At 48.0% G+C, this 22,363-nt stretch overlaps 1 protein-coding gene across 1 annotated transcript; it reads right to left on the bottom strand.

The window, feature by feature from the left end:
- Positions 1 to 6,574: 6,574 nt before the first annotated feature.
- On the bottom strand, positions 6,575 to 8,911 carry FJX1 (four-jointed box kinase 1). Its single transcript, XM_037040513.1, has one exon. The coding sequence runs from the start codon at positions 8,641 to 8,643 to the stop codon at positions 7,330 to 7,332; it is 1,314 nt and encodes a 437-aa protein (XP_036896408.1). The 5' UTR covers positions 8,644 to 8,911; the 3' UTR covers positions 6,575 to 7,329.
- Between the last annotated feature and the right edge of the window lie 13,452 nt (positions 8,912 to 22,363).

Genomic DNA, 22,363 nt, shown 5'->3' with positions numbered 1-22,363 from the left:
ATAGTGGTAGATACCTTTCATTGTACATTTTTCCAAACCCATAGAATGTACCATTTTTCCAAACCCATACAATGTACCTTCAAGAGCGAATCTTAGAGTAAATATGGACTTTGGGGGATGATTATTTATTAACGTAGGTTAATAGATTGTGACAAATAAACCACTCTGGTGGGAATGTTGACAATGGGCACTTTATGCATGTGTAGGGGTAGGAAGTATATGGGAAATCTCTGTACCTTCTGCTCAATTTTGCTTTGAACCTTAAATTTTCTGTCTTCCTCACTAGACTCTATGCTCCGTGGAGGCAGGTACCTTCAGCACCTGGCCTGCTATTGAATCCACAGAGCCTAGCACATGGCCTGGGACGTTTTCGGAGGCACCTTGAAAGTCAGAATCTTCAGGTAGAGAAAAGAAACTGGAAGTTAGGCATGAGATTCGTTTTTCAGGACGGCTGTGCATCCAAACATGGTGTTTTTCTAGAGCTGAAAGGTCTCTAGAGAACACCTAGTGCTGCCGTTGCTTTTCCAGATGAGGAGCGTGAGGAGTGCATCCATTGGCTGAAAACCTAGGACGACTAGGTGGTGGAAGGCAGGCTCAACCCCAGTTCTGCCAGTTCCCAAATGACACTGCTTACATTCTGTCGTGTTGACTTTAGGCTCAAGGTCACGGCTGTGTAAGTGAAAAAACCGAGGCATGAAAGGACAAATATTGCATGCTTCCTTCCAGTTATATGAAATATGTAGAATAGGCAAATACATGGAGACAGAAAGTGGGTTAGAAGTTACCAGAAGCTGGGGGAAGGGAGCGATGGGGTTTATTGCTGAACGATGAGAAGTTTTGTTTGGGATAATGAATACATTTGGAAATAGTGGCACGGCTGTGCAACATTCATAGTATCATATTACTGAATTGCACACTTAAAAATGGTTAAAATGGTAAACGTTAGGATGTGTATGTTATCACAATGACAAAGAGGAAAAGATCATGGCAGTGGTCATTCCCACTCGCTTTGCTTCTCCAGGACATTTGTAGGATGAGGACAAAGACCTCAATGGGCATTTTAAAAAGTACATGGAGAGGAAGGTCTAAAACAAGCAGAGACAAATGCCTGATGTAGGGCCATCAAATAAAAAGTGACACTTCTCTATTATTAGCCTGCAATTTCTCAGCAAAGTAAAATCTGTGAGCTGACACTGGAAAAATGCCAGTTCCATACATAAGCTATTTAATTTTTCTGGATAGGGTGTAAAATAACTGTTAAAACTATAAAAGATACCATATGGCATCAAAGAAAGAGGGGGGGAAAGAGTTGTTGTTGTTGTTGTTATTTGATGAATAGTGAGTTCTCTACTCTCCTAAAAAATAAATAAGGTGCCATTAAGAGAAAAATTTCCAAAGTGTCAAGAAGACGTATCCAAAATGGAAACAAACTTGAAAAGATAACTAAAATGAGCATTCCTTTAACTGTATTTGGTGGAGTCCTGCCAAGGGCAAAGGTCCCGGGGAGGCAGCGTTGAGATGTGGTTTGTCGATACAGACTCCTCCGCAGCCGGACACAGAGAACTTGGTAAAACAATCACATAAAAAAAATTACGACTCTTCCATCTGATCTTTACGCCTACACAGAAAAGAAACTGTCCTCCGGATTTGTCCGTGGGCCATGTTGAGGCAGAGATTAAAGAACTAATTTTTCCCTTTCCAAGCCCCACCATCGCACGGTTTGCTCAAACACGGTCGGAACAGACCGAAAGCAATGTCTCATGTTCAGACGACTTGGAAGACGCTCACAAAAAGCCCTTGTGAGAGGGCTTGTATGAGATTTCGAGCAGTTCTCCCAGTCACATTTTGAAAAATCACTCCTTTTGTTTTTAAAGAGTACACACAATTGAAATCTGTATTCCCTTTGGGGGGAAATGGTAGTAGGTGGTAAACTGCTTGTAAGTGGAATCTCTTAGAATCTCAGATCTGGAAAGGAGTTTACCGGTCGTTCAACCTACGCCGGTGCTCTGCACACTGTGGACTGAGCCGCGCCCATGAATTGACATTGGTTTACCACTGGGAGGCAGAGGACGAGGAGAAATAGAACAAGCTTGAATGGAGTATTAAAAGTGTGGACAGAGACTTCACTTGAGGTGGTGAACACACAATCTGAACGTACATGTACAGATTATGTGCAATAGAATTGTATACCTGAAACCTGTATAATTTTGTTAACCAGTGTCACCCCAGTGATTATTTTTAATTATTTTTATTTAATTCAATAAAAATTAAAGTATTTCTGTTCATACATGGAAAAAAATAAAAGTGTGTGGCATATACTGCTTTGTGAGACTTTGGTTTCAGCTGTATGAGTGTGTATGCGTGTGTGTGCATGCCTGTTGGGTCACAATGCAAAGTCTGTGATTTTCTGTAAGTTCTGGTAACACACACACACACACACACACTGGAAAGTTACCAGTCGTATCAAACACCTCCTGTTCCTGGTAAGTCACCTGGAGCCAGAGAGGGGAAATGACTTTCCCAAGTTGTGTGGGAGTCAGAAGTAGCTCAGGTCTCCCGACTCCCAATATCCTCTACTGATCAAAGCATGCTTGCAAGTGGCGTCTGGGGTTTCCAGACCCCCTCGGCAGCTTTAGTCTATTCTCTTCTGGGGTAATTCCTGCATTTCTGCATCAAATGGACTCCCCTTTCTCCTTATCTAGTACTACTCCAGACCATATACCATATAGGATCACTGGTTCTGCGGGATGGGGTGGATATGTGGGGAGACAAACAGGGAGTGCCCAGGCTTAGATCGTCCATGACTACTGGGTACCTCAGAGGGTGCAAAATTCCACAGTTCCCTGGAGTTGATAAGCCACAGGAGAAATCGAGTCACAGCCTCCCTGTGAAAAAGAGAGGGTGCCTGTCAAGACTCATACTGAGGGCATTCTCAGAAAGGAGACAACCAGCTGACAATGGTGGGCTTTAGGCAATTCCTGCCAGACTCAGGCACTCTGGCTGGTCTTCCTGAGCCAAAGTGGAAGCACGTAGAAAGTCTTCTGTGACTGCAGAGCGTAGCAGGATTGTGAAAGAGGATTCTGCCTGGGACTCCACGTGCCTCTGGTTTTGACTTAGGGGAGAGAATTATCGGGCCCACCAATAAACAAACACTTATATCACACTTACTATGTGTCGGGCACTGTTCTTGAGAATATCACAAATATCTACTCGTTTAATCCACACAATGACCCTCCAGGCCTTAGAGGGCTCTGCTAGCTGCAGTCTAGGCAGGAGGTCGAGAAGTGTTGAGATGTGTTAGAATAATCTGTTTTTCTTCGTGATTCAGGAGGGCGAGCACCCTTAATAGAGTTTAGAACTATGCCATTGACAATGTGAATTAATCAAGTCAAATCCAGGGAGAAAAGGTCAACTGCCCACTTTCTCTTGGCAGGGGAATCGGGAGGATTGTTCTTCTTGCGAAGATTCATCACTTTTTGATGCGTTCCAGAAGTGGTGATGAATTCGCAAGGAGCTGTCTCCTTTTTTTAATCTCTTCATATATTTGTAGGACAGCTCCCTTGGTGCTGGGGAGCCTGCTTAGACCCCGAAACAACCCACTCAGGCCCATACAGAGGTCACGCCTGTGCCCTTGGCCTTTTTGTTCCAGGACTTGGCACAGCGCTGGACGACGTCCTCAATAATTTGTTGAATTAATTTATTACCATACTTCAAAAACTGAACCTGACTTTGGACACTTCTGGTTTGGATGATGAAATTAGTTGAAGTTTACTGAAGTGCAAGAAAGGAAAGGGTTTCTCCCCCCGCCCGCCCCCCCCCCCCACCGCCAAGATGAATAGGAAGTGAGGGGTTTTTTTTGAAGTACTTATGAGGTGCCCTTATGTTTTATATGTTAACATTTAAATCCCACAATACTCTGATCGAATCTCCATTTCCTAGAAGAGGGAACTAACTTAAATGACTTGCTGAAAGCAAATAGGTGAGGGGCAGCATTCCGAATACAGTCTGCCTGCAGAACCCATTACTCTTTCCACATCACGCTACAGAGGCTGGAGGTCGTTCCCTGCTTCATGTGAAAAATGAGTCGGCCCTAGTGCCATGCACTGACCAGGGCAAAACTTTAACTGATCTTTCCATGCCGCAGCCTACTGAGTATCCATGTAGACTAAGCAACAGTTAAAACCTGTTCTCTGTAATTAAGACTGGGTTCCTTTAACAACTCCACCATGCAATTAAACTTATTTCTTGAACAGGCAGATATGATTCACCAAAGGATCTAAGAAGCCATTTAAACCATGTCTAGTTTCTTGCTCTGGGTTAACCCTGGTCAAGTCTGGGCTTGGACCTGAAGTCTAAGGAGGAATGCAGAGAATGCCGTTGGCCCAGAACTCAACAGCATGGAAGTTCTGTGGGAGTCAGAGTGTATTTCCCCGGACAATCTGTGAAACTTCTAGCTCTGCTCATCATTTTCCTCAATTAACATGTTGGGTAAAAATGCAGGTTGCTGAATAGTTATCCTTTTCTTGGAGCAGCCTCCACTGACTTAGGCAGCAAATCTTACATCGCTATTCACTGATTACCAGAGATGGAAATTGTTTCTTGTCTGGAAGGTAATTATCAGAGGTCTCACACTAACAATGTCTTGGAAAAAAAACACCATATATTTGTTGTTATCAGTGCATTGTGGCTGTATTGTGAAAATATTTGGCTGTCACCACAAAGTTGATAATTTTTTTCGGTTGAGATAAGATTTGGCTTAGCAGAAGGCATTGAAATCATAAGAATGGCATTAAATAGTAGTTAAATTACACGCAGTGTCATAATACACAGTGAGAAGGGAACCCACAGAGATTTAATATCTTCAGAAGTCTGTAAAACTCTAGGTTTATAAATGCTAGTCAAATAAAAAAAATTAAAGTAAACAAAAGTTGCTTTGAGTTAAAAGCCATTACATCAAAAGAGGATAATAGGCAAGATCACTTGGCCCCAGATATCAAATAAAATGCCAAGATAAAAAGCCAATGGAGCTGGAAGGAAGTATTCCAAGTCATGAAATCCAAAGACCTACATCCAAGACTGCTCTACCCAGCAAAGCTTTCATTTAGAATGGAAGGGCAGATAAAGTGCTTCTCAGATAAGATCAAATTCAAGGAGTTCATCATCACCAAGCCCTTATTATATGAAATGTTAAAGGGACTTATCTAAGAAAAAGAAGATAAAATATAGGAACAGTGAAAGGACAGCAAACTCACAGTTACTAACAACCACACCTAAAACAAAAGCAAACCAAGAGGACAGCTAGATCAGGAGTGGAACCATAGAAATGAAGAACACATGGAGGGTTAGCAACAGGGGAGTGGGAGGAGGAGAAGGGGGGAGAAGAGACAGAAAATAAGTAGCATAGATGGTAGGTAGAAAATAGATAGGGGGGCAAGAATAGTAGGGGAAATATAGAATCTAAAGAACTTGAGACACATGGACATAAAGAGGGGAAGGGTGGGGGAGGGGTGTGTAGGGTGGAGGGGAATGAAGGGAGGAATTGAACAACTGTAATGGTATAATCAATAAAATATATTTAACAAAAAAAAAGGCCAATGGGTTGTCAAACAAAAGAACCACCTTCCCCCTCCCCCATGGGTCAAAAGCAGTTTAAGGCAATCCAAACGTATCTTTTAAATTTGCAGTACCGAAGAAGAGCCCAATGTCAAAGACAAAGTACTGCACACTTGCACTGTCTCACAATGGCTGCTCTGAGGGGAAGCACACAGTTAGTACCTGGACCCCCCGCCCCCGCCCGCCACAAAACAACACAGTACAGTCTCCTAACAGAAATGGATGATGACTCCAGATGTTGGAGATTATCATCTCCTGGATGCAACGGAACTTATGCCAGGAAAGCGAAGAATTAACGAATGACTTTCTCTACTTGTTTGCAATGAGTTTGCTTATTATTTATTATTTGTTCTCATTGTGATGCATAGTAATTACAATGCTGAAAATCATGTGTGACATGTGACCACCATAGTTAAGTTTAAAAAGGGGGGCGTTTGTCATTTTAGTCTGCACATCTGGTTCTATCATAGCTGCCACATGGTTAATACAGGAATATATTACAGTGAAATTCCTTTATATCAAAGTTTTATTTTCCAGACTTTCCTTGCCTCTCTCTACCTTCTCCCACATTCTGTGCTGAACTCTGAAATTTCCAGCATGAAGGTTCATTGCAGTGAGAACAGGGAATCTGTTCTCGTCTTTGTTCACTTGTGTTAAGTTCCATAGTTACAAATGGGGTACACATGCATCCTTTGTTTTAAAAGCACACCCACAAGGGGGAAACCCCAGAGCTCATTCTAAAACCAGGCAGGGCATCAGATACCTCAAACAGTTAAAACCACAGGAGTTGAATTGTAAATTTTAAACTCCCTTTTATTGAAATATAAGTTTGTTTAGTATATTTACACCACACTTTATGCACATATATACATACTAGGCAAATTTCGTCAAATAAAAAAGTTTTTCTTATTACAAAATTAAAAATAAAAACAAAGTAAAGTGCATGAAACTGATTTTTTTCCTTCTGCTGAACATCATCCTTGTCAAAATTTTGGTCGACTGGGGGAGGGGAGAGGAATCATTCTGTGGCTCAGTGCACACAGCCAGTCAGTCCCTCATTTGCAGCCTTCAGGCCAAAAACACAAGCGGTAAAGAACAAGTGAAACACACAGTCGGGGTCCGCGGGGGTCCCCGGGCTCTGGAGGTCCCGATCTCTTTGTCCTATCCGGATCCGTTCCCCAGCTCTGTACGGTGATCTCACCACCACCAGCTGGAACAAAGGGAGAAGACAGGAAGGGGGCTCCACCAGCCAATGTCACGGCTGTCTCTGGGCCGCCAGAGCTGCGTTTGGTAGGAAACTGCAGAATTAGCTCCAAGGCTCAGACAGAAGTTTTCCTTTTTGGGAAAGGTGGGGCGGGGAAGGGCAAGGAATGGGATGCATCTCCCACAGAGACGGCCACCGGGGGGCCAAACTCGGCAGCCAGTTTCTTCCGATCCAAACTCCCTGCTGGCGCAGGAAAATCATCTTTTTATAGACTAGGTGGAAGGGATGTTGTACTTCTCACGTCGGTGAGTTCTCCCAGAACTTTGAAAGGAAACAGCATGAAAGTGAAAGAAAGGGCCAGGTGGGTGAAACGGAAGTTTTCAGCCGCCTTTTGGCTCACCCCACTGGCTGGGCGTTGGCCGGCTGGTCCTAGGCGGTGGCAGAGGCGACAGCCCTTTTACCATCACCCACTCCCCAGCGAGGGATGTTTCTCTCCCTTCCTTAGGATAATGCTAAGTCCCAGGTCGGCGGCCGTATTTGGCCTTACAGTGCAAAATGTGCTTGGCGAGGAAGTCGAGGCGGCGCTGCAGTAGCTGAGCGTGGGGGTCGGCGAGCTCCGCCAGCTCCGGGAAGCGAGGCTCATGGTGCTGATAAAGGCGAAGCAGCCGGGCGGCCGCGTCCTGGCCGCGGTGCAGCTCCAAGACGCGTCGCGCTGTCCGCTCTCGGAAAACGCACACCGACTGCAGCAGTGGCTCATTATACTTGTCCCACATGCCCGCTACCCGGTAGCCATGCACCAAGCCCGCCTCGTTGTCCAGAAAGACCAGCGCCCCGCCGGGGCCGCGGTGCAGGTTGCTAGTGGCACGCTGCATGACGCGTGGGTCCCACTGCAGGCTGAAGAGGTTGCTGACCAGCCGGTCGAAGTTGGCCGTCAGGTAATCGAACAGGATCAAGTCGGTCCATTGCACCAGGTCTACCAGCTCCGCCTGGCTGCGGTTAGCTAGCTCGTCCCCGGCGGCGCGCAGGGGCCGCAGATGGCCATCCTCCGAGCGCCAGGGCGCGGGCACCACCACGTCCGTGAGGTTGGGCAGCCAGCTCGTCAGGCTTACCACGCTGCCCTCCGTCCAGTGCGCCGCACGAAGCTCCTCCTGCACCTGCACCCACTGCGCCCCCCGAGCCTCCACCCGGGCTAGTGCCAGCGGCGGCACGTGGCGTTGGAGGCCAAGCAGACGCGCCAGGTAGTAGGACAGGGCCTCGCCCTGAATCTGCTCCGGGTTGATGCCGTAGCGCACGCAAGCACGGGTGCCGTCGGGGAAGAGCGCCAGCCGGTTGGAGCTGCGTCCGCATCCCCCGCGCTGCAGGGCCACCACCCGGGCTCCGCGCACGGTCTCCAGCCACGCCGCCGCCTGGTCGTCCGAAAAGCCCCGGGGCACCTGCTCTTCCAGGCCGGGGCTCCAGAAGATGCCGCCGTGCACCACGGCGCGCTCCTCCAGCCGGGGCCGTCCGGCTGGCACGTGCCGCTTGCGCTTGTCCCGGGGCTGCCGGGGCGGACTGTCTACGCCGGCCGCCAAGGTGAGCAGGGACCGGAAAGTTTTCAAGGAGCCGCCGCGGGCGTCCCGCGCCAGGAGCGGGGGCTGAGGAAAGCCAGGCGCGGATTCTGGGCCGCTGCTCCCGAGCGGACGCGGCGGGATTCCGCCTTCGAGCGGCCCGGGGAGGAGCAGCTCAGTCCGCGGCGGCAGGAGCCCGCCCCACAGCGCCAGCAGCGAGCCCAGCACCAGCAGCCAGAGACCAGCGGTGGTGGCGGCGCCCCGCATCCTCCTGCCCATGCTCCCCCGGCTGTGCTGGTGCTGCCGCCGCTTCAAGCCGAGCCCGGGTGCCCGGGTCCCGGCGGCGAGGCGGTACCGGCAGCTCGTTGGCTCCGGGGCTCCGGACGTCTCAGCCCCATCGCGGCTGTGAGGCGGTGCGGGGCTCTGCCCGGCGCTGGGAACTCGCTTCGCCGCCGCTTCCCAGCTGCTTTTGTATTTCGCTGTGAGACCCTCCGGCGGGCTCGATTCACAGGCGTCCGGACCACGTGGGAGCGAGGGGGATCCCACCCCTCCCCTCCTCCGCTGCGTTCCCCGCCCCCCACTCCTCCGCCCCCTTCTCCTCCTCTTCCCCTTAAAGCGGCGATGGCTTCTTCCAAGCTGAAGAGTCGGCCCCACACTGGGTCGGGGACTTAGGGGCGGGGAGGAAGTCCGGCTGGCGGCGCCCGCGCAGGGGCGTCGGAGGGGGCGGTACTGAGCTGGGGTCCGGCGGTTGGGAGAGTCGCGCCCCCGACACTCGCTGGGGTTGGAGCGGTCGCGGGGGTCTCTTGGCCTGGGCAGCGTCTGGCCACCGCTGCACTTCAGACCAACCCTCCGCGTGTTCTGGGTGCAGCCGGGCGAGGGTTAGGGCGGGTCCCTTTGCCTTCTTCGTTTCAGGCGGTGTGATTCACTCTGCCTTATGTAAACCTCCGGGAATTTCTCCGCGCCGCCGAGAATGCGACTCCGGAGGGGAGAGGAGTCAGTTTCGAACCGGCACCCACTTTCCCGGGGCGTGCTCACCACCACTGGTACCTGCGGCTTTCCCAAGGCACTGACAGGGATTTAAACCTCACTGTGCAAGTAGAGCACCTAGGTCCGCGCCAGTTCATTCGTTCATCCGTTCAACAAAGCATCTGCTCTCGGTTCTGGTCTCAGTAAAATCCGCAGACCCAGGGCCCTGGGGTCATGGAGCTCACCTTGTAGGGGGACGTTCAAGTCGCCATGAGAGGCTTATAACCCAGGATGTGATTTAGCGCGGAGTGGGTGGGTGTGTTGGGGGGCGGGGGGAGAGGGGTGTCAGGGAGGTTTTCTTTAAGGAAATGATACTATTCTAATGAGGAAACAGGCACAGAACAGGGATGATGTTTGCTGAAGATCCCACAATTAGCAAGAGGAGAAAGTAAAGTTCAAACTCAGGTCTCCTGGCAACATGCCACTTGATTTTCTCTCCATGTTTTTATCAAGTTGTTGGTGTTTTTCTCTTACTAATGGTGATTTACTCAATCACTTCATTACCGAAATGTGATTTTCAACTCAACGAGTAAAAAAAAATCCCTATATTGCATTTGACTTAATGCTGTAATGATTGAAGGGAAAAAATAAACAATTGGGGGAGGGGTGGAGGAGCAGAAACTAAGAAAACAAACAAATAAATAAAACAACAAACCACGTTGTCTTCCAGGCACCTGTGGTTGAATCCACCAGGAAAGCGCTTGGGTAAGAACGGGTGCCCCTCCTTCCCTCTCTGTACCGGGATGTGTTCCAGGCCCAAACCAAAATTCCCAGGTAAGATACATGATTGCTGGTGGTGGTGGGATCCACCTCCTGATTTCGCAGGAGTTTTAAATGTCTCCTTACATGTGTTTCCATCTCTCGTTTTTTTCCCCCATCACTTGCACATGGGGTTTTCAACTGTATTAGGTCATCACCTGGCACTGAGCGTATTTTATTCACCAGAGAGTGAACGTTCTGGAGTTGTAGGGCAGATACCCTAATGCCTGTGGCAGAGCAGAGGCATCAGACCACACAGAGGGCCTCCGGGTGCCGACTCCGTATACCCTGAGTGTTTCCATATTGATCTTTGTTGCATCTGTTCTGCATCAAACAGTGGCTATATCATTGCCTTTTTATAGATCTTATCTGATGATGAGATTACTATTGCTCCCATATGGACACATCAAAAACCCGTGTTCATTCATTGAAGGGTGCTCTCTTCCTGCTCTGTGCAAGCTCCCTACCCTAACATCCCCTGGAGGGCAGGGACTATGTCCTACCAGCTTTCTGTTTCTCTTAACAGCTAGCATGGTATATCATACTAAAGAGGGGCTCAATAAATTCCATTTAATTTTTTGTCTTTTTGTTGTAACTGCCACAGAGAATTATTTATTTATTTTTCCTTTCCCCAAATGCATTACTTTCAACTTGGGCAAACTGTAAGCAAGATCGCCACCTTGTGGGCATAAGTAGAATATCTAATTAGAGAAAACGACATTTTTAATGGAGCAATTAATGGTTTAAGTTCAATTCTGAGAATGTTATGTGGCTACCATGGCGCACACCATGTCCTAGATTCTGTGGGGAAATACCAAGTAGTTGGGGTCCCTGTCTTTTTAGCTGTTAACAAAAACTGCACGTAACGGCAGGGATAGTTCACTGTAAGCTCCACGAGGAGTCTGTCACAGCTTTGTGGTTGCCTGACGTGATGCGTGGCGCTTGGTAGTGCTCATTGGCAATTTTCTGAATCAATCGCTGGAATGTTAATGATATGAAGCTCTGCAAGTAGCACATCTGAAATCTTTCTTTAAAACACCTTACTGCAAAAGGATACAAAGAAGAACCAAAAGGAACAAGTATCAGTGAAGCCTCTGCTTAACGTAGGAGGAAGCACATGATTTTAGTCTGGGAACACTGGCCTCAAATTCGGATATCCCAGCTCGCAGAATCTTCCAATCACATGACTGTTAGCGGTGGAGAAACTGAGTCTTACAGACGTCGGCTAAGATCTTACACCTGAGAGGACAGTGAGTTGATGGTAGAACCTCTGGCAGTACTGAATGCACAGAGCACCAGAACGGGAGGCGCTGACAGAGACTTGAACAAGTTCATTGATGTGTGGGATTACAGAAAACTAAGGGAATAAATCAAAAGCAAAAAACAAAAGACAAAACCAGTGTGGAATGCTGTTTTGAAGTGGCGTTTGCTTATTTTAGACATTGTTTTCACACGCTCTTCTTTTTACCTGTGAGAGGAATACACTCCTGCTCTTCTTCACTCCTTGGTCTGAGGACACCCCACCACACACCCGTGTGTGGCTTCTGGGGTAGCACAACTCGTCACAGTGTGTGACCTTGGTCCCATCTGCCCCTCTGTCAGTTGCTTGGGGATGAGGCAAGGTGCTGCTCATCTGTCACTACATCGGTGCTGATTTTCACCTTGAAACCTTGCTTAATATAATTCCTCTGAACCGCGACTTCCAGTTGCCTCACAGTTTTTCATGGTCTTGTTTGAAGAATGATCTGCTTCATATAACTGTGCCTCCCGAGGAAGAGAGAGGAGGTGGAGTTGAGGGCCGGGAAAGGGCAGCAGGCTTGGAGTTGGAACATTTTTCAAGTCTGGTGTTTCCATTTTCTGGCTGTTTCCTTTCTGGCTAGTCATGTCTCTGCTCTGCGTGTCGGTTTGTGCGCCTGAGAAATGAGGATAGAGAACTTTACCTCACACTGCTGCTGGGATGTTCTATGAGATATTAATAGTCACCACCGAGTTAGCTGCAAACACTGAGGGCTTATGATGGGCTTGGCCTAGGGCTTTAACCCTCCTAACAGGTGGGTTATTGTCCCCACTTCACAGATGGGAAGACTGAAGCTTAGCCAGTAGCTGACCTGAAGTCAAGTAAATGGTAGTGCTGAGATTCCAGAATGATGGGACCAGAACTCTAAACAAATTGTAAACTGCTAGGGACATGTCGGATGTAAAAGTATTGCATTAAATCGAAGTAGACTCAAAGCAGATTAAGTGTGGATTTGAAATGTTCTCTGGGGTTGCTACTAGGCGAAACGGTTAAGGGCATGAACGCTGAAGCCAGACTGGCTTTTAAAACAAACCAGGTGCGTGACCTTGCGTAAGTTACTCAACCTGTCAGTGTGTACTCATGTGCAACATGCAATAATAATAACGGTATTGGTATTACTAATACTAATTATAAGTTATATAACAATCTCATAATGAATAGTAGTAACTAACAGTTACAAATCCCATAGTTTATTGTGGTGATTGAATCAGTCCCTGTTAGGTGTTTGAATGACTGCACTGTTATCCTTACTCCCTTTTCTTCCTGTGTCCGTTTCATTGCCCAGGTGGGGTCTCCGCCCCTTCCTGTTGCTGTTCTCCAGCACGCATTACTTGGGTCTCGAGAGACCTAATAAACTGGTGTTCCCGCCCAGGATACCCTCTTTATGCCCGGATGGGCATCTTCTCTGAAAATTTTGCTCTTGTCCTTCCCCGTGGAGCTGGGCCAGCTGGACCCTACCGAGGTTCCCAGGGCAGCCCTTCTTGAAAGCTAGCGCCTCCAGCTGGCCAGCCAGCCTTGAGCAGCCGGCTTCCTTCCTCTCACTACGCTGCCTCCTTCAATCCCAGATTTTTCTGGGTCTTCTGAGTTGCAAGTAACCTCCGAAAGACAGAGGCTTCTAAATGCACTCTTCCAGATGCTTCTATGAAAAGGAAGAGACAGAAAGACCATGTCAGAGAGAGGACTATAATATTCCTTGAAACAGGGTATATGGCTCCTGCTTCACCACAGGCTGTGTGACCTTGGGAATAGCTTTCTTGCCTGGGTCAGTTTCATTCTGAAAGTCTCCCTCTTCTGGGTCAGTTTCATTATTCGTGTATTTCTCTTCTCCATTCTTTCTCCCCACCAGGGCAGGTTATTTTTGTGCTTGGAGATCGTTGTCTTTTTCTTGGTGTTTCTCTATATGACCATGATCTGGATCTTCCAAGAATTGCTTAAATGATCTCATTGTCACATACCTGGCTGTCGGGGGCCGGTGTATACACATCTGGTTCCAGGTAAATCCTACTGGATACCTAGAAGGAGGTCAGGAAATGTAAGAGTCTTTGCAACTCACCTGTCTGCCTGAACAAGTCCCATCTTTAAGAATACACTGTTGTGGAAAGAATGTCCAGGTTGACGCGAACCCTTAATTTATGAGGAGACTAATGTTTTTATGATTCTCTTTATTCCGTGTAGCTCTCCTTTTGACCTGATTTTGAAAAAGTTTCCGTTAGAGACCAGAAGCTAAAGGTTAGAGCGCCAGTGGATTTCGTAAATTTTAGAGCAATTGTCACACACACCTCAGTCACATGTCATCACACCCTAGTTTCAGGGGATGATGGTAAAAACTCTGGACTGGGCGCTGGGGGACATGAGTTTCTTTCTCTACTATAATTTAGTTCAACGGACATTTATTGCTCACACGCTAAAGGCCAAAGAACTGGGCACTAGGTGACAAGGCATCAAATTTACTCTGTCTGGCGGGCCCGATCAGGGGGTGTCAGCCATCCACTCTTCACCTTCCACCTTCCCTTCTGCTTGGCAGGTGTCCATGCCCTCGCGCCCCCGCCCCGGTGCCTCATGCGGGAGGGGAGGCTGCATCCTGACGGGGCCAAACCAGTCATGGTGCCTTCAGTCCCCTTGCCACTGTTTGATTTAGGCATGGTCATAAGCATGTGGCACCATGCTGGCCAGTGAGACCTGAAGGAGAGTCTGCAGGGAGGTTTTCTGGAAAATATGTGTGTGCTGTGACCAAAAACCACAGACGGCAATGTAGCCTGTTTCCTCCGTGGGTCAGGTCCGGATCTGAGGCCTGGAATTGGGGCATTAGGGCTCAAGTGCAAGGGGAATGAAGTACACTCCAAGGGTGGCAGAGCAAAAAGATGGAAGGAACCTGGATCCTTCTGAGGTCACCGTACCCCCGAATTAATCAGCTCGGGAGCTGCCCTTCTCGGGACTTCTGCTCTAGTTTAACCCCCTCGGAGCTCGGCTGTCTGTTGTTTGCACCCTCTAGATTCCTAATGATGTACCTCTCAGATGGTTAGCTTACCAACCAGAGAGGGGGCAAACATGTAAACGCGTCTCCTGTCACAGCTGCGCTGCTGGGGAGGCAGTGTGGTGAGGTCTTTTGCAACACGTGTTCTGCAGCCAGGCTGAGTGGTGCGCTTACTGTGCTACCTTGGGGAAGTCACTGAACCTCTCTGGGCCTGTTAACTCATCTGAAAAAATGGAGATGCTAACGGCACCTGCCCCATATCATGATTGTGTGGATGAAATGCACACGAACCATTTAGGAGGTGCTCAGTAAATACTATTGATAAGAAATATAAACTATGGGAGGGCCCAGAGGAGGCAGCAACGAATTTTACCAGGGAATCCAGGAAGGCTTCACCAGGGGGACAGATGTTGCGTCCTGAAAAGCAAACAGGGTTTGCAGGTGGCGGTCTGGGGGAGAAGGACATTCAGGCCAGCCGTGGGAACAGCACATGAGCTCAGCAACCAAGTGCCACCCTTCAGGAGCTCAGTGTCCTCGTCCTTACAAAATGCGTGAGTGCGTTGGGTTAGCCTAATCCTCTTTCTGCAAAAACAGATCTCAGGTCCCCTGCCCAGATTGCAAAGTGCCGGATCAGAGACTGTCCATGGCCCCTTCATCACTCCCTCAAGGTTCCACCCACCCTGAAGAAATTCACTCAGCAAACCTTTGCCGCTGACCGAGGCTTTGTTGCTTTCCTTGTTCATTACCAGTCCCAGCCTTCACTGTGCAATTAGAATGCTGCTCTTCCTCCGCTTCCGGAGGCCCCGCACGTCTCATCAGTCAGATAGATGCTGAAGCTTAATTAAGCTTGTAAAGCTTTCTGATTTCTTTAGATGAAAGGTGGCCTGTGAGCATGTACCAGGTTTTATTTTGGTGCCAAGGGTTATTATAAATAGCACTAGTGTGATGTGGCTGGATTCTTAGGGTGGTAATGTGTCAAGACCAATCATGGCTGCTGAGAGCTGTGATATTATCATAATGGTTCCATCATAGGCGGTGGGTGTTAATGGAAGTGGCTGTGAAAAAAAAAAAAAAAGCACTTCAGTGAGTGAAGCCAGGATAGAGGTGGGGCTGCAAGTGAAATATCGGTTGCTCGTGGGACCTCCATCATAATCATTAGCTATATTAGTCTCAGAGCCATTTTTTTCCTGCCACCTCTTCCACACCAAACTCAAATTCGAATAAAAAATGGACGCGCTAACTCCAAATGAAAATATATGCCTTTGCTGCTTTTTAAAATCCATTTACATGAAAATGATGGCCAGCAGGTAAGTCATTTGTAACTGGGAGCTCTCAGTGGCACAGGCGCCTGTCATCAGAATAGAGAGCAGGCTCAGTGGGGGACCGGGGACGCCTGGACGAGGGAAAAGCCATCCCCGTTGGACTCAGTAGGCTGGGAGAACGTGCGAAGGCAAAGGATGACTTACGGGTGGGGAACAGTGATTGGAGAGAGAGACAGCTTCGTATTTCAATGACGCGGTGGGTGGAAACCAGGTGGAAGGTCTTCAGTCATGCCGCCCTCCTTAAGGATGTGCCAGCGGCCTCAGCCCAGGCTTCAATGTCTGAGACCGGTTTTCTGCATTCTCTGGGCAGGTAATCCATACATCTGGTGATGATGACGGTGGTGATGGCATTGTCAGTGATGATGAAGACAGTGGGGCAGCTCTGTGTTTAGGACCTTTCCTACTCTTTTGATAGCCAGTTATTCTTGACCCAAATTCCTATTCCATTGCCTGGGAGGGTTCAGAGACTTTCCCTCTAATTCTGAGAGTCCCTGGGGCTTTGTTTCTCAAGTTCGTGTTTTTGCTTCCACTTCCTGCTTCTATATTTGTTGCATTGATACCAACACACATTAACATGGGTATGCAGTTCAATGCCTGAACCACTCCCTGCCTCACCAAATCCACTTGTACCAAAGACAGGAATTCAGTGACTTTACTGAAGACTACAGGGGAGAGGGGTCTTCCGGGATAGGAGGGTTGTACATCACTGTGCAAAGCCCTCCTTTGTCATCTGGTTGTCCCCTCCCTCCTTTCTCTCTTCACACCCCCTTTGTAGACACACAGACAAAATGTCCCTCTTACTTCATGTAGCTCAGGGCTGCTCCCATGCAGCTTTCTCGGGCTCTCAGATGCTACCTGAGCTCAGCAGACCGTCAGGGGTTCTCTTGTGATCCGATGGGGGAGGGAAATCTGATGGACACAACATTTCCAGGGTCCTTCTGACATGCAAGGCAGTGTGCTGAGAGCTTTCCATGCGCTTAATCTTTAAGACCACCCCACTTCTGCCCCTGGAGGTGTTGCCATTCCCCCATTTCATTGATGGGAAAACTGGAGCATCATGAGAAGTAAGACTGTTAATTATAACACTACGTGGCCTCTGGGGCCAATAAACACCCTAGGGAGTTAGCAAAGGGACCTCTTACTGGGAACTCTCTCTTCCTGGGTTCTGGCATATTATCTTATTCCAAGAATGCTCGGGACAGGTGCTTGCTTACCTGTGTCCTCTTCGCTGCTGTGTGATTGAGCCCATCTACTGAGAGAGCTGCTGCAGCGTGGGATGCTCCCTGTTGCCTTAGCAGGTGCAATGACAGTGGTCAGAAAGAAGCGGGCTGCTTCTAATAGTCTTGGGGATGGCACTGTCCCTGCCTCAGGACCAGAATGGCCTGAATAAGGATGGCAATGCAAGAACGTCCATGTACCCTCTGGAATCACAGATTGCCACAGGGAAGTAGGGAAGGTGCCTTTGTGGGGCAGGGTGTGGATGTTACTCCCCGTGCACTGAGACTCACTCCTGAATACCTCTGGTTCCTTTCTGTTTCACCCAAGGAAATGAGGACAGAGGAAACCTCAGCGGTCATGCCTTGCCTGCCTGAGTTTCAAGAACGGCAGCATTTTTAGGGACGACATGTGCCTAAGGAATAGCAGGACAAGGGCTGAGGAATAATGATGGTGATATATTTATATAGCTCCTCGCAGTTTGTCTCAGCACTTTCCCATGTCATTCTGGCTGCATTTTCACAACAACCTGCTAGGGAGGGAAAGTGGATGGCTGTTAGTGACTGTTTCTATTGGATGGAAGAGAAAGCTGAGGGTCAGAAGGTTGTGAGAGGAGCCCAAGGTGCATAGCTAGTTCCTGGGAGACCTGGAACTTGAACTCACTTTACCTGGCTTCCACATCCGGTCTCTTCCACGACATTCTTCTTTGCTCTGTTCTGTTCCCATCTGCAGACTGTCACAACTTCTAGTTTTCTACATGGTTACATGTCCATGTTACGTGCATGTTATAATGTTTGCAAAAACTCCAATTTGAAGGGCAGAAAAAGGAATTCAGGGGCCATTCCTAAAAAGCTGGAATATTTAAAGCTTTCTTCCCCTCTAATGGTGCCTTCTATTTCTCTTGTTAGCAGCCAGAACAGTAGGAGAAGGGAAAGAAAAAGCAGAAGTGTTAGGGAAAAAAACATTATTTTGAATTTTTTCTTTTTGCTTGCCTGTGTCTGTTGGTTAACAAACAGAAGATTTCATCAAAGGGAGTCAGAGAGAAAAAGAGGGAGTAATCACTGATCATTGAATCTCCTAATGAAAAAAGTCATAAAACAACTCTCACATGGCAAAGAGGAAATGGTGAGAAACAAAAGTGATTTCTTCTCTACTCCCATGCATGCTGCCCTTGCTCACACAGGGTAAAACCAAGCCAAGAGGCCAAAGCAAGATGCTTGACTTTGTCACCTTTCCCCATTGAGAGGGCCGTTTCAGTAGGGCTGATGGCAGGTCAGCATGGCTGTTTGGGGTCAGGGAGGGTAGGTGGAGTTCATGGAAGTCTTCTACCTTGCTTTTCTCATTTGGAAAATGGGATGTTATTTTTACCTCGCAGTGAGAATTAAATGAGGTACAGGATTAGATAAAACAGAGCGAGTGAAAAGTTCCAATCCAGGTTCTGGCTTATAGTAGGAACTTAACAAACATTTATAACCACATACTCAGCTGTATAGAAACATGTCTGGGAGGGTGCACACTAAGCTGTCAACAGTGTTATTCCTTGAGTAGGTCTCGGTGTGTGGGGGGCACTTTTTACCGCACACATTTTCACGTTAGACATCAGAGAACATTTCGGGGAAGCATGCTGCGCAAGAATTAATGGGTGTATGTGCATGTGTGTGTGGGCTCAAGTTAAAATAAGATCACATAGAATAATCAAGAATGTGACATTTTGGCAACCCCGTCTTCGTGTGATTGTAAGATTTATACTCACTGCACTTGAATCAGTGAAGACACCTTTGGCTAAGTCGAGAAGCAAAAACGGCATTTGATGGGATGTTGGAATACTTCTCAGCATCAGCAGAAGAACTGAAAACTGGGCGTTGGAAAGCACCAGAACGAAGTATTCCCAGGTAGGTAAGCACCTTCCCTCAGAAGTGCAGGTAGAGGATGTCTCAGCTCCAGTCACCTTCCACTCAAACTTTTACATTCCACAGAGGGGGAGTCTGACTGGTCTCTTCTGGGACAGACATTTCCACCGTTGGCTCATGCAGCTTTTGCCACGTGTGAAAGGGCAGGTAACAGGTAAGAAAAAAAGCTCTGTGCTGTACCCTGATTTTGTATGCATCCCCCAACACTTCACTGATTTTTCAGAAATTGTCATCCTGCGTTACTTTTACATAATAATGAGAAAACTCTAACAACTAATAAAAGAAGTAGAGCTGAGCTATAAAATCTCAACAAAATGTATTTTGTGCATCTTTTTTAAGGAACCAATGAAAACCAAAAGCAAGCAGCACAATTCGTCATTCCTGGGCCTAGTGATACATTACAGCCACGCAGCTGCCCACAGTCTGAATGAATGTGGACTGGGTGGCAGACACCCCCACACAACAGGAACAATGCTTGTCTTTGGCTTTAACAGTTAGCAGGCCTAAAATCTCCATAAATTTGTTTAGTGCTGCCTCTCAGATTAGAAAGGGAGTTTGAGACTTTTATTAGGGTAGAGAAAAGTAATGGTGCATTTCTGATTTTTCCATCAGTAGCTCTTATTTTATGGTGATTGAGAGGCAGGGAATGTGAGGCACATGGAAGGTATGCACGAGTGTGTGTGTGTGTGTGTGTGTGTGTGTGTGTGTGTGAATGAGAGAGAGAGAGAGAGAGAGAGAGAAACATTTCATTGCCCTGGGGCGGTATGATTTAGCCAGTCCAGTATGAGGCAAGCTCAACCTCAGACTGCATTTTCTGTGCTGATCGTCTGTGTTTCCCAGGAAAGAGGAGCCCAGTCAGGGTCTGAGAAGTTGAGAAAAAAGTGAGAGGCAGAGAGCCCAGCCAGTTGGAGAGGGGCTGGGGGGCGGGGTTGGGGGGGGGATGCTTGGTGTCCTAGCAACGTGTCCTGGCAATGTCAACACCACTGAGGCTGCTTCCCCTCCTCAGCCAGAGCATCACTCCTGATGTCGACATATCCTCTTCTCAGGCACCCACCCCTTCCTTGTGATTCCTTTTCTGGGAGTGAGGGTTGCTGGGGGAGATGGTCAGAAACTACTTATTTAAAAGTAGGAGCCTCACCTTGAACAACCAGGGATAGACTAATAACGGATATACTTCCTGAAACTTGCTCCACACCAGGCAGCTCACATATCCTCACCACCCTTTCAGATGGGTTTTATAACTCTCATTTACCAAGGAGGAAACCAAGGTTCAGAGAGCTGAAGTCTGTTGCTTGAGCTGTCACAACTTTGGAATGGTAGAGGCAGTGTGTCCCAGGTCATCTGGTCCTAACGCCTTCTCCTCATTGGAAAACTGGCTCAGATGGACTCACAGCCTGGTAGCTCTGCTTCCAATCCCTAGTGCCCTGGGATTAGTCACAGAACACAGTCTCAAGTTTTAGCTACAACAAATTGGGGATTACGATCGAGTTTGCTTCCAGAGCCAGCGCTGTACTAACGTAATCTGAAGCCAAGTCTTGGAGTCTGTTCTTTAGGGCGTCATTCAGAGACCGGGCCACCCTGAACCACCGGGAGTTTCAGGGCTTGTGGGAGCCCTTGGAGAGGCGCTTTTCTGAGACACGCAGGGAAAGCTCGATTCTTCTGCATCTTCAGACATGGTGCGTTCTATCGTCTAAAAGAGAAGAGTGGTTTTACTGGAACAGGACCGTTCGACTGAGTAGTTTTATTGGAATTAAAAATCTTGTGAATTTTGTGCTGCCTCTGGCCATAACTGGAGTAAACATGACATTTCAGGCAACATTGTGCGCCAATTAAACCAGTGGAGAATGAAAGGGTAGAAACGCAGCACCAAGTTGCGGGCTGCAGAACACTCCCCAGCAGGGCGGTTGAGTTCAAATTTCCAATATTTTGAGAGAATGTGGACCTACGAATTGTGTAGGGATTTTTAAAATGTGATTTCAGGGAATTTCCTCTCTCGCAGGTTAGGAAGTTCAATAAAGCTATATTATGTTTTGTGGAAAAAGAAAGTATAAAATATACGAGTCCAGGAGGATACTGTTCACAGCGATGGCACTGGGGAAAGGAAATTTGAAGAGAAAAGACTTTTTTTTTCTCAAAATTTTTGTGTGTATTCCTGGCATGCTTAGGTTCATTATTCTCAGCATGTATTTGTGAGCAGACCGGGAGGATCGGGGGAATGCGTTAGAGAGAATGATTCATGCCTCATGACACCAGGTTATCAAAGGCAGATTAGTCAGGGGCCCATTAAAAAGCTGCCCCAGTGGGCCAGGAATTAAGATGGGAAGGGTCTGAGCTTGGCTGGTGGCAGTGGAGATGGAAAGGGGGAGAGGGGGACTTGAGTGTCATTAAAAGCGAGGAGCACAGGGCAGAGGGGGATAACGGGGAGAAAAAAAATGGGACAACTGTCATAGCATAATCAATAAAATATACTTAAAAAAATCCAGAAGCCAGGGTGCAAGAGTTAGTTTTACGTGTCATCTTGACTGGGCTGAAGGACGCCCAGAGAGCTGGGAACACATTACTCCCGGGTGCATGTGCGAGGGGGTTTCTAGGGGAGATTAGCCTTTGAGTGGCAGGCTGAGAAAACGATCTCCTTCCCCATTGTGGGGGGCACCATCCAATCTGGTGGAGGCGTGAGTAGAACAAAATGGTGGAAGAAGAGTGAATTTGCTGTTTTTTAGTTGAAGTGGGACGCTTGTCTTCTCCTTCTTGGTTCTTAGGCCTTTGACTCAGAAGAGGCTCACATCATCGGTCTCTTGGTCATCAGGTCTTTGAACTTGGACTGACATCACTGACCTTCTGGGTTCTCAGGCCTTTGGATTCAGACTGAATTACAACGTTGACTTTCCTGGTTCTCCAACCTGGGTCTGCTCTGGAACAGCGCCTCCGAGGCTGTGGGTCACTGTGGGGGAGAATGGTTATGAGGTTGGCTGAGAGAACACGGCAGGAAGAACTAAGGTCCAGGGGTCCTAGACGAGGGGCCTCCAGGGCTTTGCTTGTCTCTGCGGGAGCTTGTCATGAGCAAGGAGCTGGTGAGCGATACCCCATGGCGGCACGGAGCAGTGTCATCAGACAGCACATGGGAGGCCATGGACCCAAAGCAGCTCTGGGGACATTGAATGAGTTCCTTGATGTAGGCCACTTAGAGTGCACGGCGTAGAGAGCGCACTTAACCGCTGTTACAGTAAGTGTTGATACTTACCATTGTTTGGAGAAGTGAGAGGACAGCACCAGTGGAAACAGGAGTCCAAGTGATTCGGGACTCCTTCCTCCTTGACAGTGATAGCTGGATGGACCTCCTTTTAGGGCTTTATGACCCTGGGGAAGGGAGGCCTCCGCAGTGTGGTGACTGGGATTCCTTCCAGTCTGGTGTGTGACTGAGATGCTTGTGTCACGTGAGCATGGAGCAGTTCGTATGTACAGAACTGTGAAATTACATGCACACATGCCTCACATA

Source organism: Sturnira hondurensis, unplaced genomic scaffold (assembly GCF_014824575.4).
Source record: "Sturnira hondurensis isolate 20B ecotype Veracruz unplaced genomic scaffold, ASM1482457v3 Scaffold0002638, whole genome shotgun sequence".
NCBI classification, from domain to species: Eukaryota; Metazoa; Chordata; class Mammalia; order Chiroptera; family Phyllostomidae; genus Sturnira; species Sturnira hondurensis.
This window is presented reverse-complemented; position numbering and strand designations above follow the sequence as displayed.